We start from the raw sequence: 24482 nt of genomic DNA on the forward strand, positions 1-24482 counted from the left end.
GTTATTCTTATTAATATCATCGAAAAAAACCCGAGAAAATAATCAGCCGTGTCGGTAAAAATAGCTACATCTCTCTCGCGTGACAGCTTCGATACCGGTGACCCGCGCGCACTTTCTCAAAATAATCGATACAATTAAGGGAGGCCACCGACGTGCGTTTAAAAATAGCACGGCGAATGTATTACTGCGATGAATGCAATATTTGCGATATTACGTCTACAGCATCAAGGCTCTTGATGACGTTTGCTACAGAGGCTAAAATCATTATTTCACCAATTTTAGCTTTCAATATTATAAATGTAATAATTGCAAAAGTATATAATTTTGAAATCATAAATCAAGGTTTAAATCCAACTATACGCGCAATTTCAATTCAGTAGATTAATCTTTTACTGAAGTGAAAAAAGCCATATAAGATCAGATACTTTCCGATATTAGGAAAATTTTAGATGTTATATACAAACATGACAGTTTATTTTCTCTTTTCCCCCTCCCCCCCTCTCTCTCTAAGATACCTATTTAATAATTAATTATAATAATTAATGATGTATATATATCCTTACTTTTTATTCTTTTTTTAAATGCAATACCGCATATTCACATTTACAAGTAAATTAAACTACATCATATTTTTTCGAAAAAAGCAATCTTACAATTGTCTAATCGAAGTAGTCGATTTAATGAGAACTTTGCGCAGAACTTATTATTTATTCAAGTTCTTCAACATCGTCAGGAATGATGAGCCATGCGCCTACCTTATTTTAACAGTCGAACTTTATGATCCTTTGCCGGTGTCTATGCACCTATTGTTAGACGAAATGCTATTCTTAGATTCCTGATTACCCTTGGTCCCTGGTACCAGCGTCACACACACTGCTTGGTCCCTCTTTATTCACTATCGAAACTATATTATCGAACTCGCGCAACACGTCGTAAAACTCCCGTGATCCTCACGCACGTCGAGATACGCCGGATTGATGAATCGACAAAATGGCAACGGATTCGTCGCCGCTTGTTTTCGTCCGTTCGTCGACCCCCAGTCCTGCTAAACCGCCTAACATCTCCCGCATCATAGGCAGATCCCGAATGAATTTTAGCTTATTGCCCTCGAATGAGGCGTGATATCACGTGATGGCTGATTTTTCGCCGCGACGAAAGACCAAGAGGGATGATTACGTTCGCGGGAGGGACTACTGTGCTGGCGATCGAGAGACGTTTACGTGATAACCATGTGATGCGGCGTCAAGCACGAGGGGCGCCAGGGACGTGTCGAGATATTTATCCGTCTGATTTATGAGACTTTTACTACTTAAAACAGTCTTATACTACTTAATCTCTTAATACTTTTAGTAAAAGTACATCTTAGACTATGAATATAATGTTTCACTTATTTAAGCTTATTTTTTTTAATTTTTACATATATTCTTCTTTTTTTTAAACAATAATTTTAATTGTATAATGTATATATAATTTCTCAGATTTAAATTTTAGTTAGGCATTTTAATTTTTATTCTACTTATTATTGAGTATTTTTAGTACTTTTTAAGATTTTAATTTGAATTTTTAAGATTTGAATAGCCGTCTTTCAATATTTATACAATTGTTACTGTTTAAAAAAGTTACTTAATCTCGATCAAATTTGGACTATTTAAAACTGCACGATATTTTGTTTATTGTTTGCTATCTAGTTGTATAAAGAGGTTTTGCTTGACAAAATTCCGGCAGTAGTGCAACAGTACGTCGGCCCTGGCGGAACATATCGCGCAGGATCGAGGCGAAACCAAGTGCGAAAATATGTCGACGCCACTAAGTCGCGTCATCGATTCCGAAAATGCAACCACGCGTTTGCGCTCTTTCACCTGCGTTTCCGCTTTGCCCTCTCCCACTTCTGCAATGGCAAGCTTACCGGGTTTTACCGACAGCGACCAAGTCTAGATTTGAGTTTCCCAGCCAATGATAAGCCGTCACATACATGAGTTATCTAGTAGCCTCCATTTTACCAACTTTGGTGAGGTATATTAAGTCTTTCCAATCAAAATACCTTAATTTTTTATAATATAAAAACGATGTTTTAATGAACAAAACAAGCTACTTCTCTCTATTGTATTCCTGAATAGAATTTGTTATATTTTCTATCCAAAGATAATATAAATGATAATTGTATATCATTAAAATATAAAATAATTTCTATTGTTTTATTTTTCGATTTTATTGTGCTCTGTATCGCATAAATATTAAATAACTTAAAACTTAAATTTTATTTTAAAAGAAGCTTCAAGACAAGTTTCTGTGAAAGAGATTATGAGAGAGAATATTAATATACGACTTACCCTGTCGAACGAACACTTGATTGACATCCAGCAAAATATCGCATCCTTCGACGATCATCCGCTCTACAGCTAGATTCTTTCTTAGATTTTCAGTCTCGCTGACCTGAAAAACAAAAGAAAAGATACACTAGATCAATATCAAAATTAAGATAAAAGGCAATACTAATATATCGATTGACAAATACCTCGTCATGCATTTGTCTCGAGAGATCCTCCAGCTGTTGCCTGGCATTCTGAAGGCTCTTACGTTCCACGTGATCGTATGGCGTGTGCGCCAATAACTCGTGCAAAGTAATTATGTATCTTGGAATCTAAACGAGCAAAGTAAGTAGCTGGATTAAGGAACTTCTGCTTAAGTTCCACTAAAATCCAAAAAAGAGAAAGAAAATAGTTAGGAGTTATGATTTAAAACTTGTCAAACAAATTTTAATCAATTTTCTGAAAGAGAAAGAAAGAGAGAGAAAACAAAAATATACAAAGATATATAAAATTAATTATCGTGATATAATATTTATATTGCAGATATTAATATTTTCATACACGTGCATTTTATATATATATATATATATATATATATATATATATATATATTTAAAGTCGTTACACCCGTTAATTATATTTCACCGATAAAATTGTGAAAAAATTTCCTATTATGCGTAATTTCCGGAAAGGAGCAATGGAATGTATATTTTACGCGCTATCGAGACCTATCATTTTACAAAATCGTCAGATCTCATGCAATATTCATGAAAGCTCCCAAACTATTTCATACAATCGATCGTCCCTGAAGAGGTATTCGTATATCATCGAGATAATGTCCATAACTTTCCTTATTTTTTTGCGTGAAAATTTGATTTCTTGCGAGAATAACAATGTGAAACAAATTAACATTAAAAATTTAATAATTATACTTTTCTCTTTCTCCCTCAGCAGTAATGTAATATAAAGCAAAAGATTTATATATCTAGGAATGTATTTGTATTACTTTCTCTACTCTGCATAAAAAAATTATGTCGATTTTATTCGTGCATGGAAATTTTATAGAATTATTACCTGATGCATAGGATACGTTAGAAAGGTCTCCAGGGATCGTCCGTGGCAGGCAGTCTTGTTCTCCAATCTATTGAGCAATGCTACGAACGGGGGTGACGATTGTTTGCACTCAGTCAACACTTGAAGGCTATAATGGTGATTACGCACGTACTCTTGATATATCGATAACATCGGTAGCAGCATGTCGAACAAATCACCTGCGTCACATTCGATACATTGTGATTGATCAATATGTAATTTGTCTTACAAAATTTTTTTATAAAATTATTATAAATTAATATTGTAAAAAAGAAAAAGAAAAAAAATGCTTGTTCATACCTAAAACTAAAGTGGGCCAGCTCTCCATACGAGAAGTAAGACCCTTCAGGAAGATCTGATGAAGAAACAGCACGGTCTCGCTATTCAAAAATATGCTATTCACGTCCTCGTGACTACATGGGGGTTTCTTTGAACTGGCAGCCATCTTGAAAGGCCTCAGAAAACAGCTTACTAAAACTTCCATCTGCTCCGTGTACTCCTCCTCGGCCTCCACCATTTGAAATACTAGACTAAAAATGATTAGATATATATTTAATATATCGATTAAGGCACAAATAAAATGAAACCAATAATCGTTGATTTTATGTCGTTATTATGTCATGAATGAAAGGAATATCAGTCATCCTAATTAAAATAAAATGCTTCCATGGCAGGCGGTAACAACAGTCGAAAATTCCACTCAAACAAAAATATTTTTTGGAATTATATTCTTTATAACAGACAAATCACGTAATTTTATCTCGTAAAACATTACGTCGCTTAAAATGTTTCGATTTCACCTCGCATTGTTATTGCTGTACTATCGTATATATCGTAAAATAGAATTGGGAAATTCGTAAAAACATGATAAACGATTAATCGGAAAATAAAATCTGCAAACAAGATAGACGTCATCGCACGTTACAGTAATTTAATTACCTGTTCCGCTTGCGCATGCTTTCTGCATGCGGACTCTTGATATATTGCTCAACGATCTGTTTCCAACGTCGACGGCACAGCCATCCCCTGAAGAAGCTTTGAACTTTCTTGATCTTTTGCATTTCAACAGAGCCCTCCGCGATACCATGTAATCCGGGTGCGTCTGCGCACGCAAATTCGGAATCGTGAATACTACCGAAAGATAAACTTCCGGTACTTTGGGACATGGTTCTTTGAACCGCCGGCCGACTACGGTATGCCGGCACTATGGAGGGCCTTAGCTCCTTTTTCAGGGCGCACAGCTGAAACGATAACGAAATCCGTAATGTCATATAAAGGGAATATTCCTGAATAAACATCTTCCTATATTTCTTAAGTAAACCAAAAGATGCTCAACAAAGTTTGGATTAAATATTGAACGAATGCTTGTATCAAATATATTTTCCATGTTTTATAATGTAATATAATTTAACTATTAAACTAAAATAAATGATAGAATTAAAAAAATTAATGATAGAATTGAAGAATAATAACGTTGCAGCTTGAAATAAAACACTTTAATAAAATTTTAATTTTTGATGCGCCCGAAGATATTTCGATATTCATTACCAGTACAAATTGAAAATATGAAAAGAGATTTTATTAGCAATATTTTACGAAAAAGAGTATATTACAAAAAAAGAATTTATTTAAAAAAATATATATATAATAAATTCTCTCTCTCTCTTTCTTTCTCTCTCTACATATATGAAGATTATTAAAATAATTCTTCAATTAATTTTCGGAAGAATAACAATGCAGAAAGCTTTTTATCCGCATATTTAGCCTTTTATCCCAAATAGCACACGTTTGTTTTATATACGTTTCTTAAACGTGTCCAATGTTTTTTAACCGTCAAACATTAATAAGAAATGTTTCTATAGAAACATTTTTAAAATCATAGTTAAGAAAACGTTTGACCGTTATTTTTTAACCGACCTTTTTTAAACGTTTTTTGAGTCGACATTTTAACCAATCAGAAACGTTTCCAAGAGATATGAAACGGATATATATTTAATATGTTACAAAATATTATGAAACGAGAATTATAAAACGTTTCAAAGAAACATTTGTGAAACGTTTTTGAAACGTATACGTGCTATTGGGGATATTATAATCTCTAAAATATAAGTTATAAATATGGAAGATTTTCTCGTGCGATAGACAGGAGATTTTCAATTGGTTTATTTGTTATGGATAGTAATTATGAAATGTGATCAGTGAATAAGCAAAATAAAGATGAACACGGAATAGAATTACCTGAGAGAAATATTATCAGACAAGTATATGCATAGTAAACGACTAGTATGACTGACCTCTGCTCGGAGCTTTTTTATTTCTGACGCCAATTCTTCACATTGCTGAGTGTACTGCCACTTAGCCGTTTTCTCGGTCTCGACGATTTGCAACAGGTGCAGGTGCTTCTGTTCGAGCTCCTCTTTCTGCAGCAACAATTTGTTGAAGCTAGAATCAATAATCAAGAAAAAGAAGGTCATGTTAGCAATTTGGCGCGTCTGTATTTCATGTGTCGCAGTTAAAAGTGTTATTTAAGCGCGAACTCGTTATACAAAGAAAAATAAAGCGCTAGATATCGTACGTGGCCTGGAAAAATGCACAAAGTGTACATTCCGGGAATTTTGCACTGAAATTACGATTCTTTTTGTCTGCAGTCACGAAGCTGAGGAAGAGTTTCGCAAAATTTTGAAATATTTTTTACGGTTTGAAATAACAAAACAAAATATGTACGCATATATAATATAATTCCATTTTTTTTCATATATTTTAATTTTTTTTTCAGTAAGAAAAAAATGATTTTTTCACACAATTTCATACAAATGAAAGAAAATACAAAAAATCATACAGAAAATTTAATCATATATATAACACTTATATTTTCACATTTTTTCCTCTCTCTATAAAAAATTCATACTTGCAATAAATAAAACTACTAGATTTATGTTAAACAGATGATCGGTGAATTTCATTAGAATTTCTCTCGTTGACTCATGTAATTTATTACATCTACATCTCATCAACATAATCTTGGTAAAAGAGAGATGCAGGATTTCCACTGAATCGAGCATTCATATCTCTTCGAAAGCGATACGAGTGGTGAAATCCGAGACAAGGAATAAGAGATATATTTCTTCTCAAAGAAGATACATTACACAGTAAAAAATTTTGTGTTAAATTTGACATATTTCACATGTCCCAATTTATCCACTCTAATTTTAATGTTAATTTAACAGAAGGCAAGTATGTAAATAAATAACACAAGTAATATGTGAAAAATTAACACAAAAGTGTAACACTCTTAAACGTTATTTGGAAATAAAGTTTATGTTAAATTAACATATTTATAATGTTAAATTTAATTAAAAGAAAATATTATTCTTACATTTTTATGATAAATAACAGAAGAGATATGTCGATTTAACATATGGAAACTGTTATAGAGAGAAAAATAACAAAACTTATCTGTTCATTTTAACATATAACATATTTCATCAAAAATTCGTGCATTTACATATTAATTGTGTTGTTTTAACTCTTAGAAACGGTGAATATTAACTCAACGCAGAAATGTCAAAATAACGCAACGACATATGTTACATTAACATAAGAGTATGTTAAAAATTTAACACAAAAATTTTGACACGAGAAAATTTTAACAGAAATACAAAATGTTTTTTACCGTGTACGAAAGGTGATATATCACGTACATATTTTTCCATATTAAAAATATTTTCATATTAAAAAATTAAAATCCAATATTATAAGGAATGTTGTTAATATTCTAATTTATGGGATATACATATGTTACTTCATTTTTGAGAACATTATAATTTAATTTAAAAAGAAAATATATGTATACATATATACGTATACATATGCAAATTTTTTTAAAATTTAGACTGTAAGACTGTGCGATCTGATTTAAATTTTAATTGAATTGTTTTATCTATAATGCATTTAAAAATGTACAAGTCGCGCAAGTATAGTGAAATATGTCAAATTTAACACAAAATTTTTTACTGTGTAATGTACATATCTTCTTTGAGAAGAAATATATCTCTTATTCCTTGTCTCGGATTTCACCACTCGTATCGCTTTCGAAGAGATATGAATGCTCGATTCAGTGGAAGTATAGTAGTAATATTCATAGAGCGCAATGTTTTGAGAAACTCTAATACTTGAGTTTTACGCAAACAAGCAACCTCGAGCGTGGTCCACGCTACATGAAGAAGTTATCACGGTTATCGATCGATCTTCTGCGTGACATGAGATACTCGAAGAAGTATCAACCCTATATTTCGAATACACGGCAAAATTACCGAAGTAATACGGATATCATTATCTATGCATATTATGGTGCAGCATAGCAGTAATCTGAGAAGATAGCCGTATCGTTTGAATGCAAACGTGTATAAGTCGGTTCGTAAAATGAGAAGTGCGGAAGAAGATTGTGTAGCTTCTCATATCGTGAAATATTCAAAGGAAGGAATATTCTTCGTGTACACATGTTGTTTGCAATGCCTTATGTTAAGTTAATATTTAAAGAAGTAAATATGATTTGATTTTCGCTAAAAATTTGTGTATCTTAATTGAAAAATAATATAACATAGTAATAATATAACATAGTAATAATTTAACATAGTAATAATATAACATAGTAATAATATAACATAGTAATAATTTTTTCCAAATCATATAATAATTAAATGAATTTAAAGAAATGCCGATTAATTAAAAAGAAATTCTTCGAATTTCAATTTAAGCAATTAAAATAATTAAACGTAAAAATGTTCGAAAAGAATGCAAAAAATATAAACCTTACTCGCGACGATGGATCGGAAAATAAATATCCTCTAGTAATTCGAGAAGTGTCAAGTGAAAACACGGATCTGTGACTATCAATTTTTCTCGCCTAATGATATCGTGAGCTCAGCATGATGATGAAATATTAGAACGACATTTGATGCATCTGTGAGCATCAAATGATCAATGTAACGATCACGTTCTTTATAAGAGATATCTGTGACAGAAAAATACCGATGAAATTGGTTTGTTTTGTAACCCATGCACATTTTCTTAAACAGAATTAACGCGAATTAACTGCGAAATTGTTGGCAGAGAAAATTTGAAATTCTTTTTTTTATAAAAAAAGAAGAAAGAGTAGATAAGGATAGAAATTTTTTTAAATAACTGTATTTTTTATTTTAGTGGAATTTATCGTTTAGATTGTACATTAACTAATATTAATTATTAACATATATTGACGGATAATAATTAGAATATATTTGCATTTCGCATATCCTTGCGCATTTCTACTTCCCCGCAATCAGTTGTTACAGCTAGTCTATCCGTACCTCTTAAAACACGTTTGATAGCACAATGAAGATTATTTCGGCGTTAATGTGAGCAAATTATAGGACTGGAATTAATAGAGAAATAGTGGCTGAGACAGCCCGATATGATGCCCGTAAATGTATTTATCAGCGTATCAACGAGATTAATTCTCCTGAATAATAGACGAAGTATACGGTTTACAGTAAAGTGTGGATAAAATGGTCATGTTGGAAAACAAAGTTAATTATTGCGTCATAAATTCCATTATACATTGGAGAATTATTCTGTTATCTCGTACTGTTTTAAATGGAGTCAGTGTATTACCACTGATAAATAGTGTTTCAATAAAATATAACACTGCAACCGATGAAATCTCACTAAAAAAAGTTAGTAGTAATGACCATTTCAATATTTTTAAATTCATCTTATAATATCATATATGTGAGATAAATTTACAGTAATATATATTATTAAAAAATATCTGATTCTCTCTGATTAAAAGTTTTGTTCGTGTTTTGTTAGTTTATCACATCTTAAGAGTAAAATGTAATATGTATATAATTTAAAATTTTTAAATATTATTGAATTATACAAAATTATTACCTTAAAATCAGACGGAAAAATAAGACGGAAATGTTGCGTGGCTGTTTTCACTAAAAATAGATCAGTGATAGTCATGCTTTATTCCTCAGTAAAATACTTATTCATCTGAGATTTTGTCACTGTTTTAATTAATGGTATTTTCACTGATTTAGTTTAAGAGATCGCACTTCTCTTTTTGTTTTATACAATAAATTATAAATTAGCGTAATTTGAGACTAATTCGTTACAATTATTAAAAATATAAAATGCATATCAAATGCGATAACAGAATCGCGAAAGTATATCCATTTTTATAATACCAATGAAAAATTTTTTCTATCAATATAGTGTCGGATAAATAAATACAAATTATATTATATTTATAATTTAGTTGGATACACGATACTTTCATATCATGTACGATTTCATCAAGGATTACAGATATTTTAATTCGCGCCGGCTCGAGAATTGGTAATGAATATCGAATATCTTCTCTGCCACGCGTATAGTTGATTTAAATCTGAAAAAAGATTTAACGAAGAGAGGGAAACACGCGACGGGGGAGGTCCAGGCATGTTGAAATCAATTCGTTTGTAACTATCGCGTTGTAAAATCCACAGCGGCGAAGCTTTTCCCCGATTTTCGCGAATGAAAGTTATCGACGGCCGGAGACTACCGCGATTCAGCGGCGAATTTAATTGGAGCTTTAAATTTAAGCGCGGCCTGTTACACTCCGTCATCGAAATGATCGTAGTGATTTACGGAATCGAGCAGTATGCAATCTCCATAAATCAGGGCGATGCGTGCGTCATTTTAATCGGCCCAATCTTCGATTCGGCCGCGAACCTTTGTTTTACCTAGCTTCCCGTATCGCATCGATCCATGTTTTGCAGTCCGTCTCTGTGGCCGCTTTTAGCTCGTATTGCCGTTGGTTCTCTCTCCTGTACGATATCGCGAAACAGTGCTGCAACAGAGGAACAATAAAAAATTCAGTTATCTCCAATGTAGAAGGGATGACGGCGGGACCGACAAAAAGCGCGATTCCGCCATCGTTCGATTTGCGCATTGTGCGCGTGGAAAAATGCCGTAGGGAAGCAAATCGACGGCACTTTAAAGAGGAGATCGCGATCCTTTTATGCCTCCTTCTCGTCGATCGGATCGGAACTCAGTTTCTACACATTTTGCTATTTATACACCGTACAAATCCGGAAACCTACTCTCGGATTTCATTAACTGCTCCGCAAGCTCGCATAAATCAAAAAGCTTAAAACTGCTTTTTATTCTTCGCGATAGTATTATTTCTGTTTTATCCGCGGATTTTATTTGCGCGATAGCTCTTTACGAAGGTATTAACTATGCAAATCCTTATCAAGATTTCATTTAGCTACGTTGCGCTTTGAAACTCACGTAAATCAAAACTGTGCGACGCAAACACCGACCGTATTTTGTGTGGCCTTTCGCGACAATTTTCAGATGCATGCACGCTTGCTAAATATTATTCACATATCTGACATAATAAATGTAAAGTAACAAATAATTTAAAACTCTCAATCTTCCTTCCTTTTTACGTAGAATAATAACTGTAAAAAAAGAGTAATATTTACACGTCGTGAAAGAGCTCACATGACTATTTAAGGGCTAGAATGTAACGTACGCCGTGCATTACGAGCAGCTTCCTCTATCCGGCTGCTCGTTTGTATCCGACAACATTCCACTAGGGAAACACGTAGAAGCGGGTAGGTCTTTCCTGAGGGGATTTCGCTTTACGTTCTCAAAGAAAATTCTCGGGTCATTTTTATCTATTCACGAGCGCGTTTGGCAGGGCGCATCCACGCAAACATTCTTTCTTTCATGCCGCAAGCATTCGTGTTTTATACGTATATTTTTTACGCGCGATATATCTCTTATTACCTGCTAATATAGATATTGCACATCGGCCAATTTATCACCTTAATAATAAAGAAATAATTCTTTGAACACAGAAGAAGTATGATAAATTATTTTGTTTTAAATTTACAGCCGTTTAAGGAGAAAAACGATTAAAGCGCTCTATGCATATTATTACATGCAAACTAACTAGCTGGAAAATTGTAACTACATGAAAGTATGTTATTTTGGTGTGCGTTATATATGAGTTTAACTAAAGGGGAGAAAAGTGATTTCTTAAATTAAAACACGAATAAATTTAATTACATTGAGTAGCGTTATTTATTTTTCAAAATGAGTTGCAGTTATTTCCTTTGTGACTTTGTTATGATATAGAGCATTTCTCTTGAATTCGTATTTTGCACAAAGTGAATTAACATTTGGATTCTGATAGATCCCATGTTAAAATGAAAGCACCTGTTACATATCTCTTTCGCAACGCTGCTTACATTAACTAATTTTCGTTTGCGGCTTATACTGGTTCCGGACACAGCTTATGACGCAAACCAATACATTAATTAATTAAAATTAATTAAAATTTAAGGTGATGATATAAAATAGAAGCATTAATTATACGCGTGATGCATTAGAGTACAATAAAGATAACGGGTTTTTCCGGGCAACTGGATTATGCACCAGTTTCGATCGACAGAGTGCTCAGATTGAATATTTGCGGTACCAACGTGAACTCGCATATAAGGCTGCAATCAGAAATTACTAATTATGCTCAGTTTGCTTGATGCTCTAGAGAATTGCATTAATTAATAAATTAGAGAAAACTTTCAAATAATTAAATACTTAATAAATCAATTGAATTTTCTTAATAAATCTGTTTTATATTTGTTTCAACTTGCATATGTAAATAAACTGTAATTAAAAAATCCTAAATTTAAAAAAAGAAATATTTTCTTACGTAAAAGATGCTCTATCTATTATTGAATTCCTTTTCGAAATATGATAATATCGGGAAATAATTTGTTTCGATCATTATAATTAACGATTAATTAACTTTCTGTAAACGACGTATAACTGTATCGCGATAATAGGTTTTATCAGCTTTATAACGCATATTTCTCACGATTCATTCATTTATTATTTTAAATACAAACTAAAGCGCGCATGACAAAAATAAAAATTATAAATTATTATTTTGTTGAAATCTTTGCAAACAATAATTATTTCTTCAACTATGTTTGAAATCAAATATCAAATCAATATGAAATTAAATTTTTATATTACATTTTTCGTTGATTTAAATTTGATTTTCTATTCGGATTAGTGTCACGAAGTAAGACATGAATCACAAAATCGAGTGTTTAACGTAACGAGAGACTTCGTGATATATTGGTTTAATAATTAATATATATTAATGATATAATTAATAATTAATATATATTAATGATTTATTTAATAATTAATAATTCAAGGAATATAACATGCATATATTATGTAAATATATTATGTGTGTGTGTGTGTGTGTGTGTGTATATATATATATATATATATGCTATGTAATATACATATATTATGCATATATACATATATTACATATATTTCGCTCGGCGATTGTCGAGCAGTATATGTACAAGACACTTCAAATATTATCGAATTTTTACTTGAAACTCGATCGCAAATTATAGAAAAATAATTTGCTATTATTATTATAATTAATAATTCAATAACTTTCATAAATAAATTTTTCATGAAACTATATCGTGATGATGAGGTCTTTATCGGAAATGTATTTCATGCGGTTATCTATTATTTAAAAAAAAATATCAAAGTACAATAAGAATAAAAGTTATAAATTATAAAATATATTTCTAGAATATTTTATAAAATTTAAAAAAATTATAACATTATTTTATTACGGACTTTATAAAATTTTACAATAATTATATCTTTAATAATACTTTTAAAAATCATGTACATATATATATATATATATATATATATATATATATATATATATATATATTTTGTTTGATGCTTTAAATTTTTTGTCGAATTAAATATATTTATCATTTGAATTAAATTGTGTAATAAAACATAAATTGCAAGATCGGTTGAAGAAAGTAATTAAACGTATTAAAATAATAAAAAGTAATAATATGTCAATAGTTTAATTAATAATTAATTTGAAATTAAAGAAACAATATTCCTGGATTTATTCTGGAATTGCGTTTTAATATTTTGCAACAATAATATTTTAAATAAATAAATTAATTAATTTATGTTTAGCACTCATTTTCTCTCTCTCCGTCTCTCTTTCCTATAATATATAATGTATTGTAGTTTATCGCAAGATTTACTCGATCGAAATCTGTCATGCAAACAATCGGTAAATTATATTCTCGAATATTATCCGCGAATATTTATTCTTAATTTTAATTTGTAATTTATACATTTATGTTAAAATACAATATAAGTATAATTTCTCAATTATAAAATAAATTACAAATTACACCATATTTTTTTATGAAATTATGTAATTATATAACCCTTTCAAAATGGATATAATTGATAAGTACTCGACGTAGGAGATTAAGATCTGAAAGATTTATTAAAAAGAAGTATTATAGAAAATTAAGTATCCAAGACGAAGTATTATAGAAAATTAAGTATCCAAAACGACTCATAATAATACTGTAAATGCATTGTCATGAATCATAAATAATTCATATGTAATAAGCGCATTTCATGGATTGAGCGCACATTAATGCCTCAGTTTTCAGTGTGTCGCGTATGTTCGTTGCATCTTCGCGTGATATTTCGATTTCGCTCCGATAAGCAGTTTCAATTTTAATCTGTTAAAATTCGATTAATTACTCGATAAGGATAGTGAAATTATTTAATCATTATCATTTTAATTTCGTCTCGTCTTCTATCTCATGCACTATGTGATGTCACCGTATCTTTATATATAGATAATCGAATACCACAGTCTCTTTTTTCATTACATTTTGAAAACATACATGAGACAAAAGTCGGAGTGAATACGATTCTTGTCAATTCCATCTATTTTGTATTCTTCCGCTTCGGGCTTAGTTCTTTCTTGAAGTTATCTCATCGACTCGAAGTGCGATTCTCGCGGATATTGCTTCGCTATTGCTGAATATGGGACTGGATAAAATATTGCGCGATCCTGACAATCTGAGAGGCGGAAGAGGAAGAAAAAGACAAGGAGAAAGATGCCTAGGAAAAGCATCAGGTACCAATAGAATAATTTTTGGATAAATAATACATAAATAATAAATAATATATAAATTGTGTACGCATATTAATTCGGTCCATTTATTTCATCGATTTAAACAAGTAAAGATTTTCGAAAGAATATTCGAGTTCGTTCCTTTTTTTCAAAATAGATATAAATAAATCGTGATAAAGAAGCATGGCCTAATAAAATATTAACCAATTAACAAAGTTGCTTCAAATTTGCTTCTTCTTCATCAGTTTTCTATGGTATCATTACGAGCATAATTGATGTGCGTGTGTCTGAGCGCTCACGAGAAATGCGGCTAATTAAAGCGCATTCGATATTACTTAAGCTTCGTTAACTGGTTCTACATTACAACTGGTCAGTGAGGCGTATATTTTGTCTGCATTGATTGTAACGTCCTATTGTAACTAATGACAAAAGGCTCACGCGATACATTGTCAGTCTGTATGTGCACGCGACATGAGCAACAGGCCAATTGTAAGTGAAATCAGGTGTAATAACAATGACTATCCGAGTGAGAATATTCATGACCCATATAGCCGAGAAGGACTAAGTCCGAGTGGACTAAGTGGTTTCTATATGATATTACTTTGAACGCAGAACAGTTGGAGAACAGTTTCAATTATGGAGACGCCATTAGTTAGTACTATCGATTTTCGATGTCTAAAGATATCGGTCATTCAGATAATCCATTATATATTTGAGACAGGGAATATTTTATCAATTTCCAGCAGAAAATAAATGAATATAAGAGCGATTCTATCTTTTTACCATTATATTATTAACCTAATGTCTCTTGGTAATAAAGCCGTATATATCTGATCAGAAATCGCTTTTTCTATTGCTTTCTTAATACTCGAGACAAGAGAATAAATGAATAGACTTATACAATGGATACGTTATTGATTAGCTATTTTGCTAATATTGCGGAAATTGCTAATATTGAGGAAACAAAAATGAGAATTTAAGTGAATACACATGTCGATTGATATCTTTTAACATGTCGATTGTTATCGTCTAATCATAAAGGAAACATAGTAATAACATATAAAAATGAAACATTATAAAGAGAATCTTACGAATTTTTAAAAAATGTAAAAAAATATTACGATGTAAGATACACCGCAATTCGACAAGATCAGTAAATTCATACTTATATCTTACTTCAGAATTTGAGATGAATGTTTTATGCATCATGAAACTTTTCGCGTTAAATTTAAATTAACTGTAGTGCTATATTACAAGAATGTAGGGAAGAGTTAGCAAAATATATATTCTAAGTTTCTGACGGCCGCATTTTTTCTTGCATCGCGATAGTGCTTTCGCATATAACTCCACGTTATAGTGTACTCTAAACACCGTTTCTGCATCTATGGATACATATTTCTTTGGAGAATTTGGTCATAAAAATTTATACAATAAACTGCAAAACTTCTCGCACTACACGAGATTCTTTACAATTTATGAATATATATATTTATAGATATATTTGTATGTATGTATGTATATATGTATGTACGTGTCTTGTGTCTATATACTATATTCTGAACTACATCATTTTTAAGAAGAACCATTATTCTTGATGCAAGAGTAATTGCATGAGTAATTGCATCACTTTGCATAATTTTATATTATTATTATCGCGCAAATATATGTAAATTAATACACTTTCGAAGACGTAAATTAAATTATATGTAAATTATTTTCAGGATATTATCCAGATTATTAGGATGCCATAGATTACATAAATTACAGGATGTTAAATTTCGTTTTCTCGTTTAAATTTATAATATTTTAAGTTTTTAGTTTCTTATCACAGGATTTTTTATCACATAAATGCCTAATTTATTATACAAACTGAAATTTAATTTGAATTCATTAATACTGCTTACTTTTTAACAATATCACGTAAAAGATGACAATATTAAAGACGGATCCTGAAAAGTCATTGTGGCGCCTTCTCTTTCACCCCGTAAGAAAAACGTCGTAATCGATCAAGGTGACTCTTTGCTCGGATAACTTTCTTCTCTGGTTTCTAAAAGACGTGAGGATTTAACGGTGATACGAGAATTCCGGAAAAAGGAGCGCGTTTGAAAGAAAGTCTCTTGAGAACACGAAAATAACGGTAAGGCCGTAAACGTACTGTAGTTTCCACGTGTATTTGACGAGCTCTTTGCTCTTGAAACTACCATAGGAAAAGTTTATCTTTGCGTTTCTGACGACTGCGCGACTCATTCGAGTAAAATTTATTCGACACTATTACATCTGACGTTTACGCAATGCGGCTTTTGAGTTTCTAATGTACATACGCCGGCAGTCTTTGATACTGTTTCATTCTACGTATGTTACGTGAAGTTGATTATATCAGGATTAACACAAATTGCTCTAAATACTAATGTCGAAGTTGCAAATTCAAATATATAAATTATTTTAAAAAATTAAAAAATTTACATCTGTTAAATTACAGATCTAATTTTTCGAATGTTAAAAAAAAGAGTATCATTAATTGTGTACACTTTTATACATAAAGGAGTATCCGTTTTGATAAAAATTTATTATATAAAAATTAAAACTCAAATAATAAAATTAAAATTCACGTATATACATACACACACACACACACACACACACACACATTAAATATAAATGCTTAGCTATTATCTTAGAGATTTGATAAATCTTCAGATTATCTGACATTCACATTATTACAGCTGACTAAAAGAGGAGACGTTCGAATTACCAGTAAGCCAACGCTAAGCTGGCAATCTATCATATGACCGGTGGCTGTCAGAAATTACGGGGAGTTTACTACTCGGTCACACATATTCGTAGTTACGTAAGGACAATTTCTGTCGAGATACAGAGAGAGAGAGAGAGAGAGAGAGAGATAGAGATAGAGAGAGAGAGAGAGAGAGAGAGAGAGAGAGAGAGAGAGAGAGAGAGAGAGAGAGAGAGAGAGAGAGAGAGAGAGAGAGAGAGAGAGAGAGAGAGACTTGCTCTGATAATTTACTCGATGACATAGGATCCTCTTGCTGGTTATTATCTATCTCTCTTATCAAGATGAAACTCGTATCAACTTACGTTCAGATTAGACGCATAATAGATTCTATCTGGCTTTATTTGCACAGAGAGTTCTAATTAACTAGCTCCATTTAATAAAGATTTCACATGTTCATTTGAATATTACATATCCCAAATTTCCGACATCAATTATCTCTATGTTGCATTGCTTTTTGTGATAAATTATATAATTAAGCAATAATGACGAGTATATTATCGGAACATGCAGCTCCTTCGAAGTAGAGAATCTTCAATATATTCGGTTTATGCCAAGGTTGGGTTTACGATTTAATCTAGAATTACAATATATGAAGCCTTACGGTCGTATTACGACGTAAATTTACGATTTGTAAATCTATCGCTTTCATTGGCGCAAATACGCACTAGCTGCAAATTATCTGCTACTTGATGAAAGAGATCGCGTGTTAATAATAATCTCGATTGAGAGTTTAATACCCGTTTAATAAGCAGGCATTTGCTTGTCTTGCTCCGAATTCAAATGGAATTCTCTCTTTACAGAGAGAACGATGTGTTCTGCACTATATATATTATACTATTATATATATTATATATATTATATATATTATATGTATATACATTACATGAACTCTTTCACTTTATTAAATTCAGTTTTCTAATTTTAGAAACATACAAACGGATTTTAATGCCTACAAATGATATGCCATAATTAGCTATCGAGCTTCGTTAAATCGTCACAGGCTAAAATGAGTAATGAGAAAAACATCAAATTCTCTTTGATAAAATATCACATCGAATCGAATCGAAATACAGATATTTAGACATTTGATATACCAATGTAGGATCCAAAAAAAGATTCGAATGAATTGTTTTATCAATATAATGCCCAAAGAAATTATATAAACAAATGATTTTATTATAAAATGGTTGAAGTTTAATAAAAAAAGAGTATTTCATTTTATTTGTTTTCCATTATACAAACGTATAATATTTACATTTAATAAAAAGGTATGTTTTTTTGCCAAAAATATTGCAAATATTTTACGCGAAAGGTCCTTGCATTAAAGAGTCAACCGAGTTAAATTTGACCCACTTTTGACAGCCTCAGGATACTATGGTAACCCGTGGGCTAAAAATTAAAATAATTTCAACAAATTCAATTTTTTTCGAAATATGCTGCAGATATAATTTGTCGATTGTTGTGTTTCCGTTTTCATGAATAAACATAGAAAGTTTTTTTTTCGTACGTATTAAGTATAGTATACGTATAGTATCAATATTACATTTGTATGAATCCCTGCTGAAAGGTTCATGTTCGTGCTTCTGAATTTTTAAGTGAAAACAGCCATTTGAGAGTCGCCTGACCGTCTGTAAATGCAATTTTTATATGCCGTGCACGTGTGAGAAACCGAAAACAAGTTTAAAATAATAAAAAAACGAATTTACGAGGTATCTTCACAAACGAATGAAAGTACCGGCATCATGAAAGGTGGATATACGAACAAACGAATAAAGAAAAATTATGCACAAGGAAAAATAATTGCTGTTTTTGAAATTCAAGTTGAGCAGGAGAAACAAAAGTTAATCTGCATCAAAGGCAGAAACGGTACTTTTAATGTTCATTGTAAATTAGAAAATTCATAATGAACAAAACTTGCGCATTATAATCTTTACAAGTCAAATATTTTCTATTCTTTGTGAACTTTGTGTAACTCTGTTACATTTGATAATTTTGTAAGACTATTTCTGTTTGTAAACAGTTACATTAAATTAAGAATTCTACTTTTCAAGCTCGTGAGCGGTTTACATTATTTCATGATAAAATAAAATTCATCTAACAATCTCGTTTAATTTAACAAATGGATTATTTTTTTGTACGCTAGAGATTCTTCCTACATGAAAATTGAAAATGATTAATAATGAGTTATATAACTCGCATATCCTAAGCTCAAAGGATTTCTGATATAACGTTACAAACTATCGCATATAACAAGATTTTCCAGAAATTTCACATCTAATGTTACAAACGCGCAAAGCATGATTTGCAGCACATGTTTAGGTTGTTTTATAAATTTTCGCACGTGAGATGAGTCTTCGATAAAATGATTCGCGTCGGAACATTGCTATATCTCCCGATATTTCTGCCATTCGCTTCTGTCGACGTGCAGGTGCATTGCAATTCGAACAACACCGTTTTCCGATATATTTCACCTCGTCAATCAGAGATTCAATAGACGTTTCCTACAAGCGAGAAAGAGAGAGAGAGAGAGAGAGAGAGAGAGAAGGAGAAAGAGAAAGAGCTCTAAATTAATGAATTCGCAAAAATTACCATTACTAAACAACACTTACGCTTATGATCGAGGTATTACGTAATTTGGTAAATGATAATGAAACACTCCGAACAAAATAAAAATTGCAAAATTTATTTATTACTATTAATGTAAAATGAAGATCACAAACAAAGAAAAAGAACGAAGATAGAGATATAGTATTTCGGAAATATACTGAAACACCTAATCAACTTTTTCGAATTCACCATTATAGCCTCGCACGTAATAAAGGTAAATTGCGCACAGTGGCAATCACGATCCCTCGGTCAGCGAGAAATTAAGATGAATATCAAGGGTAAATATTTGACAACAGAAAGGGGGAAAAATAATGTATTCTTTCTTCCTCTCTGTAGGTCACAAAATTGCTTCTGCTCATTTGATCGGCCAATATACACGCGAACATAAAGTTACATGTACGCAACAATCGTGTGAGCGATTCGTTAGCTTTCACAGCGTTTTCGCATTGTAATTTATTCGAATTAAATATAATGGAAATTTCAATTTGTGAAAACGTTTGCGAGTCATTGAATTATATACGCATATTTTAATATATTAACGTGAAAATAATAAAAATATTGAAATATTATATTATGTGGTCGCGTATACATATATCTTTAAATTAATGAATTCGCAATGCACGCATAAAAGAAATTAATGAGGTGTTTTCAACGCAAAGCAAGAAACGAGAAATTGAATAAAAAATACGTAGATAAAATAATAAATTAAGAAATGATATGGACAAGTTACAGCGAACATCAATTAATTAAATCGCACAAGTCACCTACATTTATTTTACGTTGCCGAACGTTTCCTTATCGGAATGCAAAATTCATATGAAAACTGCCGCTATTAATTAACGATATCTATGCATCTATATGAAACAACGCACATAACAATATACTAAAAAATATTTTTATAAAAAAATGGTAAAAATATCAAGCATATAAAGATATTTGAAATCACATTTAACGAGTAAAAATTTAAAAAAATAAAACTGTCAATAACATTGTTAAAGAATTAATTGTTCAAAGACAAATATTTCAATTAATGTAACTGGCCAAATACTTAGTTGTGTAATTATCAATTTATAATCGTCGCTATATATATAAAACGATTTAGAGTTTCTTTAATTAGCATATTTAGAATATTAGATGTGTATGTTTCTGTAAATCTGTATAAGTTAATTCTAATATATTTTTTAATGTGTTTTCTCTAATAATATTTTGTAAGTATTTGAAAAAAGACCTTTTAAAGAAAAAAGATCTATTTTTTGAATATAAAATCTTAGACAAAAAGAAAGTGAAAATAAATATTTATCTATAAGTTACAATTTTAATATAATATTTATTTTCTGTACACATAATTCTGTTGTATTTCCTGCATGTATTTATTTTCTGTACTCTTTAAATATAAATATAACGTGGAAAACAATCTTTCTATTATTTATACTCGATGTGCAAATAAATCAAAGAAAATAGATTATGGAACGTGCATATAAAATCTATGCATCTATATAATATACAATTATAATTTAAATACAAAGTCTGTGTTTTTTTATATTGATAATTAAAAGATAAATTATTTCATATTTTAGAATATTGTTATAGTGTAAATATATTTTATGATTGTAATATATATTACAAAAGTAAATATTATATAATGTAGTCGTATTATAATTAACATTTTGAAAATACATCAAATTATTAACAATAAAAGTTTGATCCTTACATTAATATATCATATCATAATCAAATTATGACAAATAATTATAATATTCTGCTCATAAGTATAAATATTGAAAATACATGTATAATTGTAATGTAATATCACTTCTATATTGTGTATTAATAATATTTAAATTTAATGCATCCCTTATATATAATGCGATGTATTTAAATTTTTGGAGGATATATGTATATTAGAAATATAAAGTATTTTATTTTATAAATATTAAAGCGAAAAATTATTTCGCTTTATTTATTTATATGATTTTAATTTGACATATAATTATATTACATATTATTGCTTTTGCAATTGCAAATGCATTTAGAGGAATCTTAGGATGGACTGCATCAAAAGATATGAATTTATGAATTATTTTACATCTAGAAGATGACGTTCTTGCAGGATATTTCTTTTATAAAGAAAGATATTCGTCACACAAAATATTCTATAACATTCATAAAATAATAATAGCTAATGTCAAGGGAAAAAAAATGTTCTAATAATGGGATTTAGCCATATGATAAAGAGGACAAAGTTCCACGCATGTGAAAAAGGGCAATTCCACAAGAGTCTGTCGACTGCTTCTATTGAAGACATTGTTTAAATTCTCGCAATTCATTTCGTCCCTACGCGGTTGGCACTCACCTACGACCCACATCTCGTTCTATGGGGCCGCCGTTAATCTTAACTACAATACATCTCGCTGCCACTGAGGTATTCTCACTTGAAATCATCTAATTGACGAGCGTTTGAGCTCTCAACGGACCTTCGACTATTGTTGTCGAATGGCCGTGTATTGTGCACCTTCTGTCAATCTCCGCATGATACACCAGCGCTATCGGATGTATTTCCGTAATGAACAGAAATTAGTGTCCTCCCGGGAAAGTCGAATGCAGTTGATCCGACTGTTCATAGCGTAGTGAAAAAAAGATAGAAATAGAGTAAGAGAAGCGTTTATCATCATTCTAGAAATAGCCTGACAAGGCGGATAAGAAAAGTGTACATATTAATAGGCAAATAAAATTAATATAAGAATATAAAAGGATAAAATATAATTAAAGGAAATTTGAACATATAATATATATTTGTAATGTATTAATAAAAAAATTCAATTTCTAGAATTTAAAATTAGTAAAAAAATTCAATTTCTAAAATTAGATATAAATTATTTAGATATTAAAGAATGTGATAAAAAAAAATTAAATAATATGAAATATTAGATACGTATTACATATGTATAGTGTATACAAATTTTCAGTGAAAGAAATTAGTTATTAATAAAGTCCATAAAATATGATTATATAATACATGACATATAATTAACGATATGTCGAGAAAATATGACTAAAATGGCCTGTGACGTATAATTAACGATACACGCCGAGAAAATGACAGGACGTTAGTTGCATACGCTGTTATGCTAGATGTCACAAGAAATTGTATGTAAATTTGATTTTAAATTCCAGATAAATCCTCAAAAATGTAATTAGCGAAGGCGAAAGGAACAAGAAGTGTGAAAAAGGAGGGATGGAAGAAGATAAGAGATAAGTAGCGTGAATGCTCCGTGCGAGGTAAGCTCCCATGAGAAGCTTATTTTTAGCTAGAAACAGAATCGATTCATCCCTTCTGATGCTATGCCAGTTGCCGCGATGGTACCAACAACATCGAGCCCAAAGCAGAGCGGCAACTGAGGAGAGAGAGGAAAGGCGAGGGTGAGAATAAGGCCGTGGGAGGGATATACGAAGGGTAGTGGTTGACGCTTATGCGAAAGGGAAAGAAAAAGAGAGAGAGAGAAAGAAAAAAAAAGAAAGAAGGAGAAAGAGAGAGAGAGAGGGGGGGGGATGAAGAGATAAGAGAGAGAGAGAGAGAGAGAGAGAGAGAGAGAGAGAGAGAGAGAGAGAGAGAGAGAGAGAGGATGAAGAGATAAGAGAAAGAGAGAGAAAGAAGCGGATGGAACATCGAATATATATATATATATATACCGACTTGTGCTTGTGTAACGTGTACATACGTGAAGCGCAGCAACAGGCGACGTCAGTCTCAGATAAAGCTCCACGGTTCTCTCTCTCTCTCTTTCTCCTTCTCTCTCTCTTTCTCTCCTTCTCTCTCTCTCCCTCTCTCCTTCTTTCTCTCTCTCTCTCTCTCTTTCTCTCTCACATTATGCCCCTCTGACCCTCTTTCGCCGGTATAGCCTGGCGTCTCTACCCGGTGGCCCTATTCCGCGCGTGTCCATGCAACAGCACAGTCAGAAAAACCGATGTAAAATTCAGTACTTCGGCATCCGAGGCGTTTTATCTCTTCGAAATACGCTCTTCGTTCTGCTTTGATCGTAAACCCCTCACCAACGAATCAGAACCTGTCGATTTTGCCACGACCGTATTAAACTTCTGAGAAGATTTTTATGAACTACACTTCCACGTAAATGAGCAATATTATTGGTTTTTAGAAAAGTTATATTATATAGAGCGTCTCTTTTTTGTAAAGAAATACGCATAAGTATTTTGGATTCTAGAATTAATTTTAAATGGGAAATAGCATATATACAAGCAAATGCAAGTGAAATAACAAATACAAATAAATAAATACAAGCAAATTTTGATAATCGATAAATATCAATTATTCGAATATAATTCTTTATTTTGACACATAAATTTAATTTTACGTATATGTCAGAAAGAGATATATCGATATAGAATTAATTTGAGACTCGATCGAATGCAAATATCGATCATGGGACGAGATACTCGACAACGTTGATGGTGAATGCTGCTCGAATAGTTGTTGTCCATTAATCTTCGTGATTGGTGATGGATTCATTCAAGAGTATCGCGAAGCATCATTGATAGATCTGATATACATCGACGCGGATTGTCGATGCTTAGCGAATTCGATGTGATCTCATCGTGTCGGATATTGGGCATCAACAATTCG

General features: G+C 31.2%; 1 protein-coding gene across 4 annotated transcripts in view; it reads right to left on the reverse strand.

Annotated features, from left to right (window-relative positions):
- Window positions 1–24482, reverse strand: part of LOC145963531 (ras-specific guanine nucleotide-releasing factor 2) — a 54786-nt gene that overhangs the window by 15384 nt on the left and 14920 nt on the right. For all 4 annotated transcript variants that reach the window (XM_083085592.1, XM_083085609.1, XM_083085602.1 and 1 more), the window contains exons 5-11: window positions 10169–10275; window positions 5696–5843; window positions 4341–4642; window positions 3702–3931; window positions 3384–3580; window positions 2516–2641; window positions 2331–2433 (exon numbers count right to left, since the gene is read on the reverse strand). In XM_083085592.1, coding sequence (XP_082941718.1) covers window positions 2331–2433; window positions 2516–2641; window positions 3384–3580; window positions 3702–3931; window positions 4341–4642; window positions 5696–5843; window positions 10169–10275 — 1213 coding nt within the window. The remainder of the gene's footprint in view (window positions 1–2330; window positions 2434–2515; window positions 2642–3383; window positions 3581–3701; window positions 3932–4340; window positions 4643–5695; window positions 5844–10168; window positions 10276–24482) is intronic.

Source organism: Camponotus vicinus, unplaced genomic scaffold, assembly GCF_025532165.1.
Source record: "Camponotus vicinus isolate PSW18456_S1 unplaced genomic scaffold, iyCamVici1.0 SCAF_1, whole genome shotgun sequence".
NCBI classification, from domain to species: domain Eukaryota; kingdom Metazoa; phylum Arthropoda; class Insecta; order Hymenoptera; family Formicidae; genus Camponotus; species Camponotus vicinus.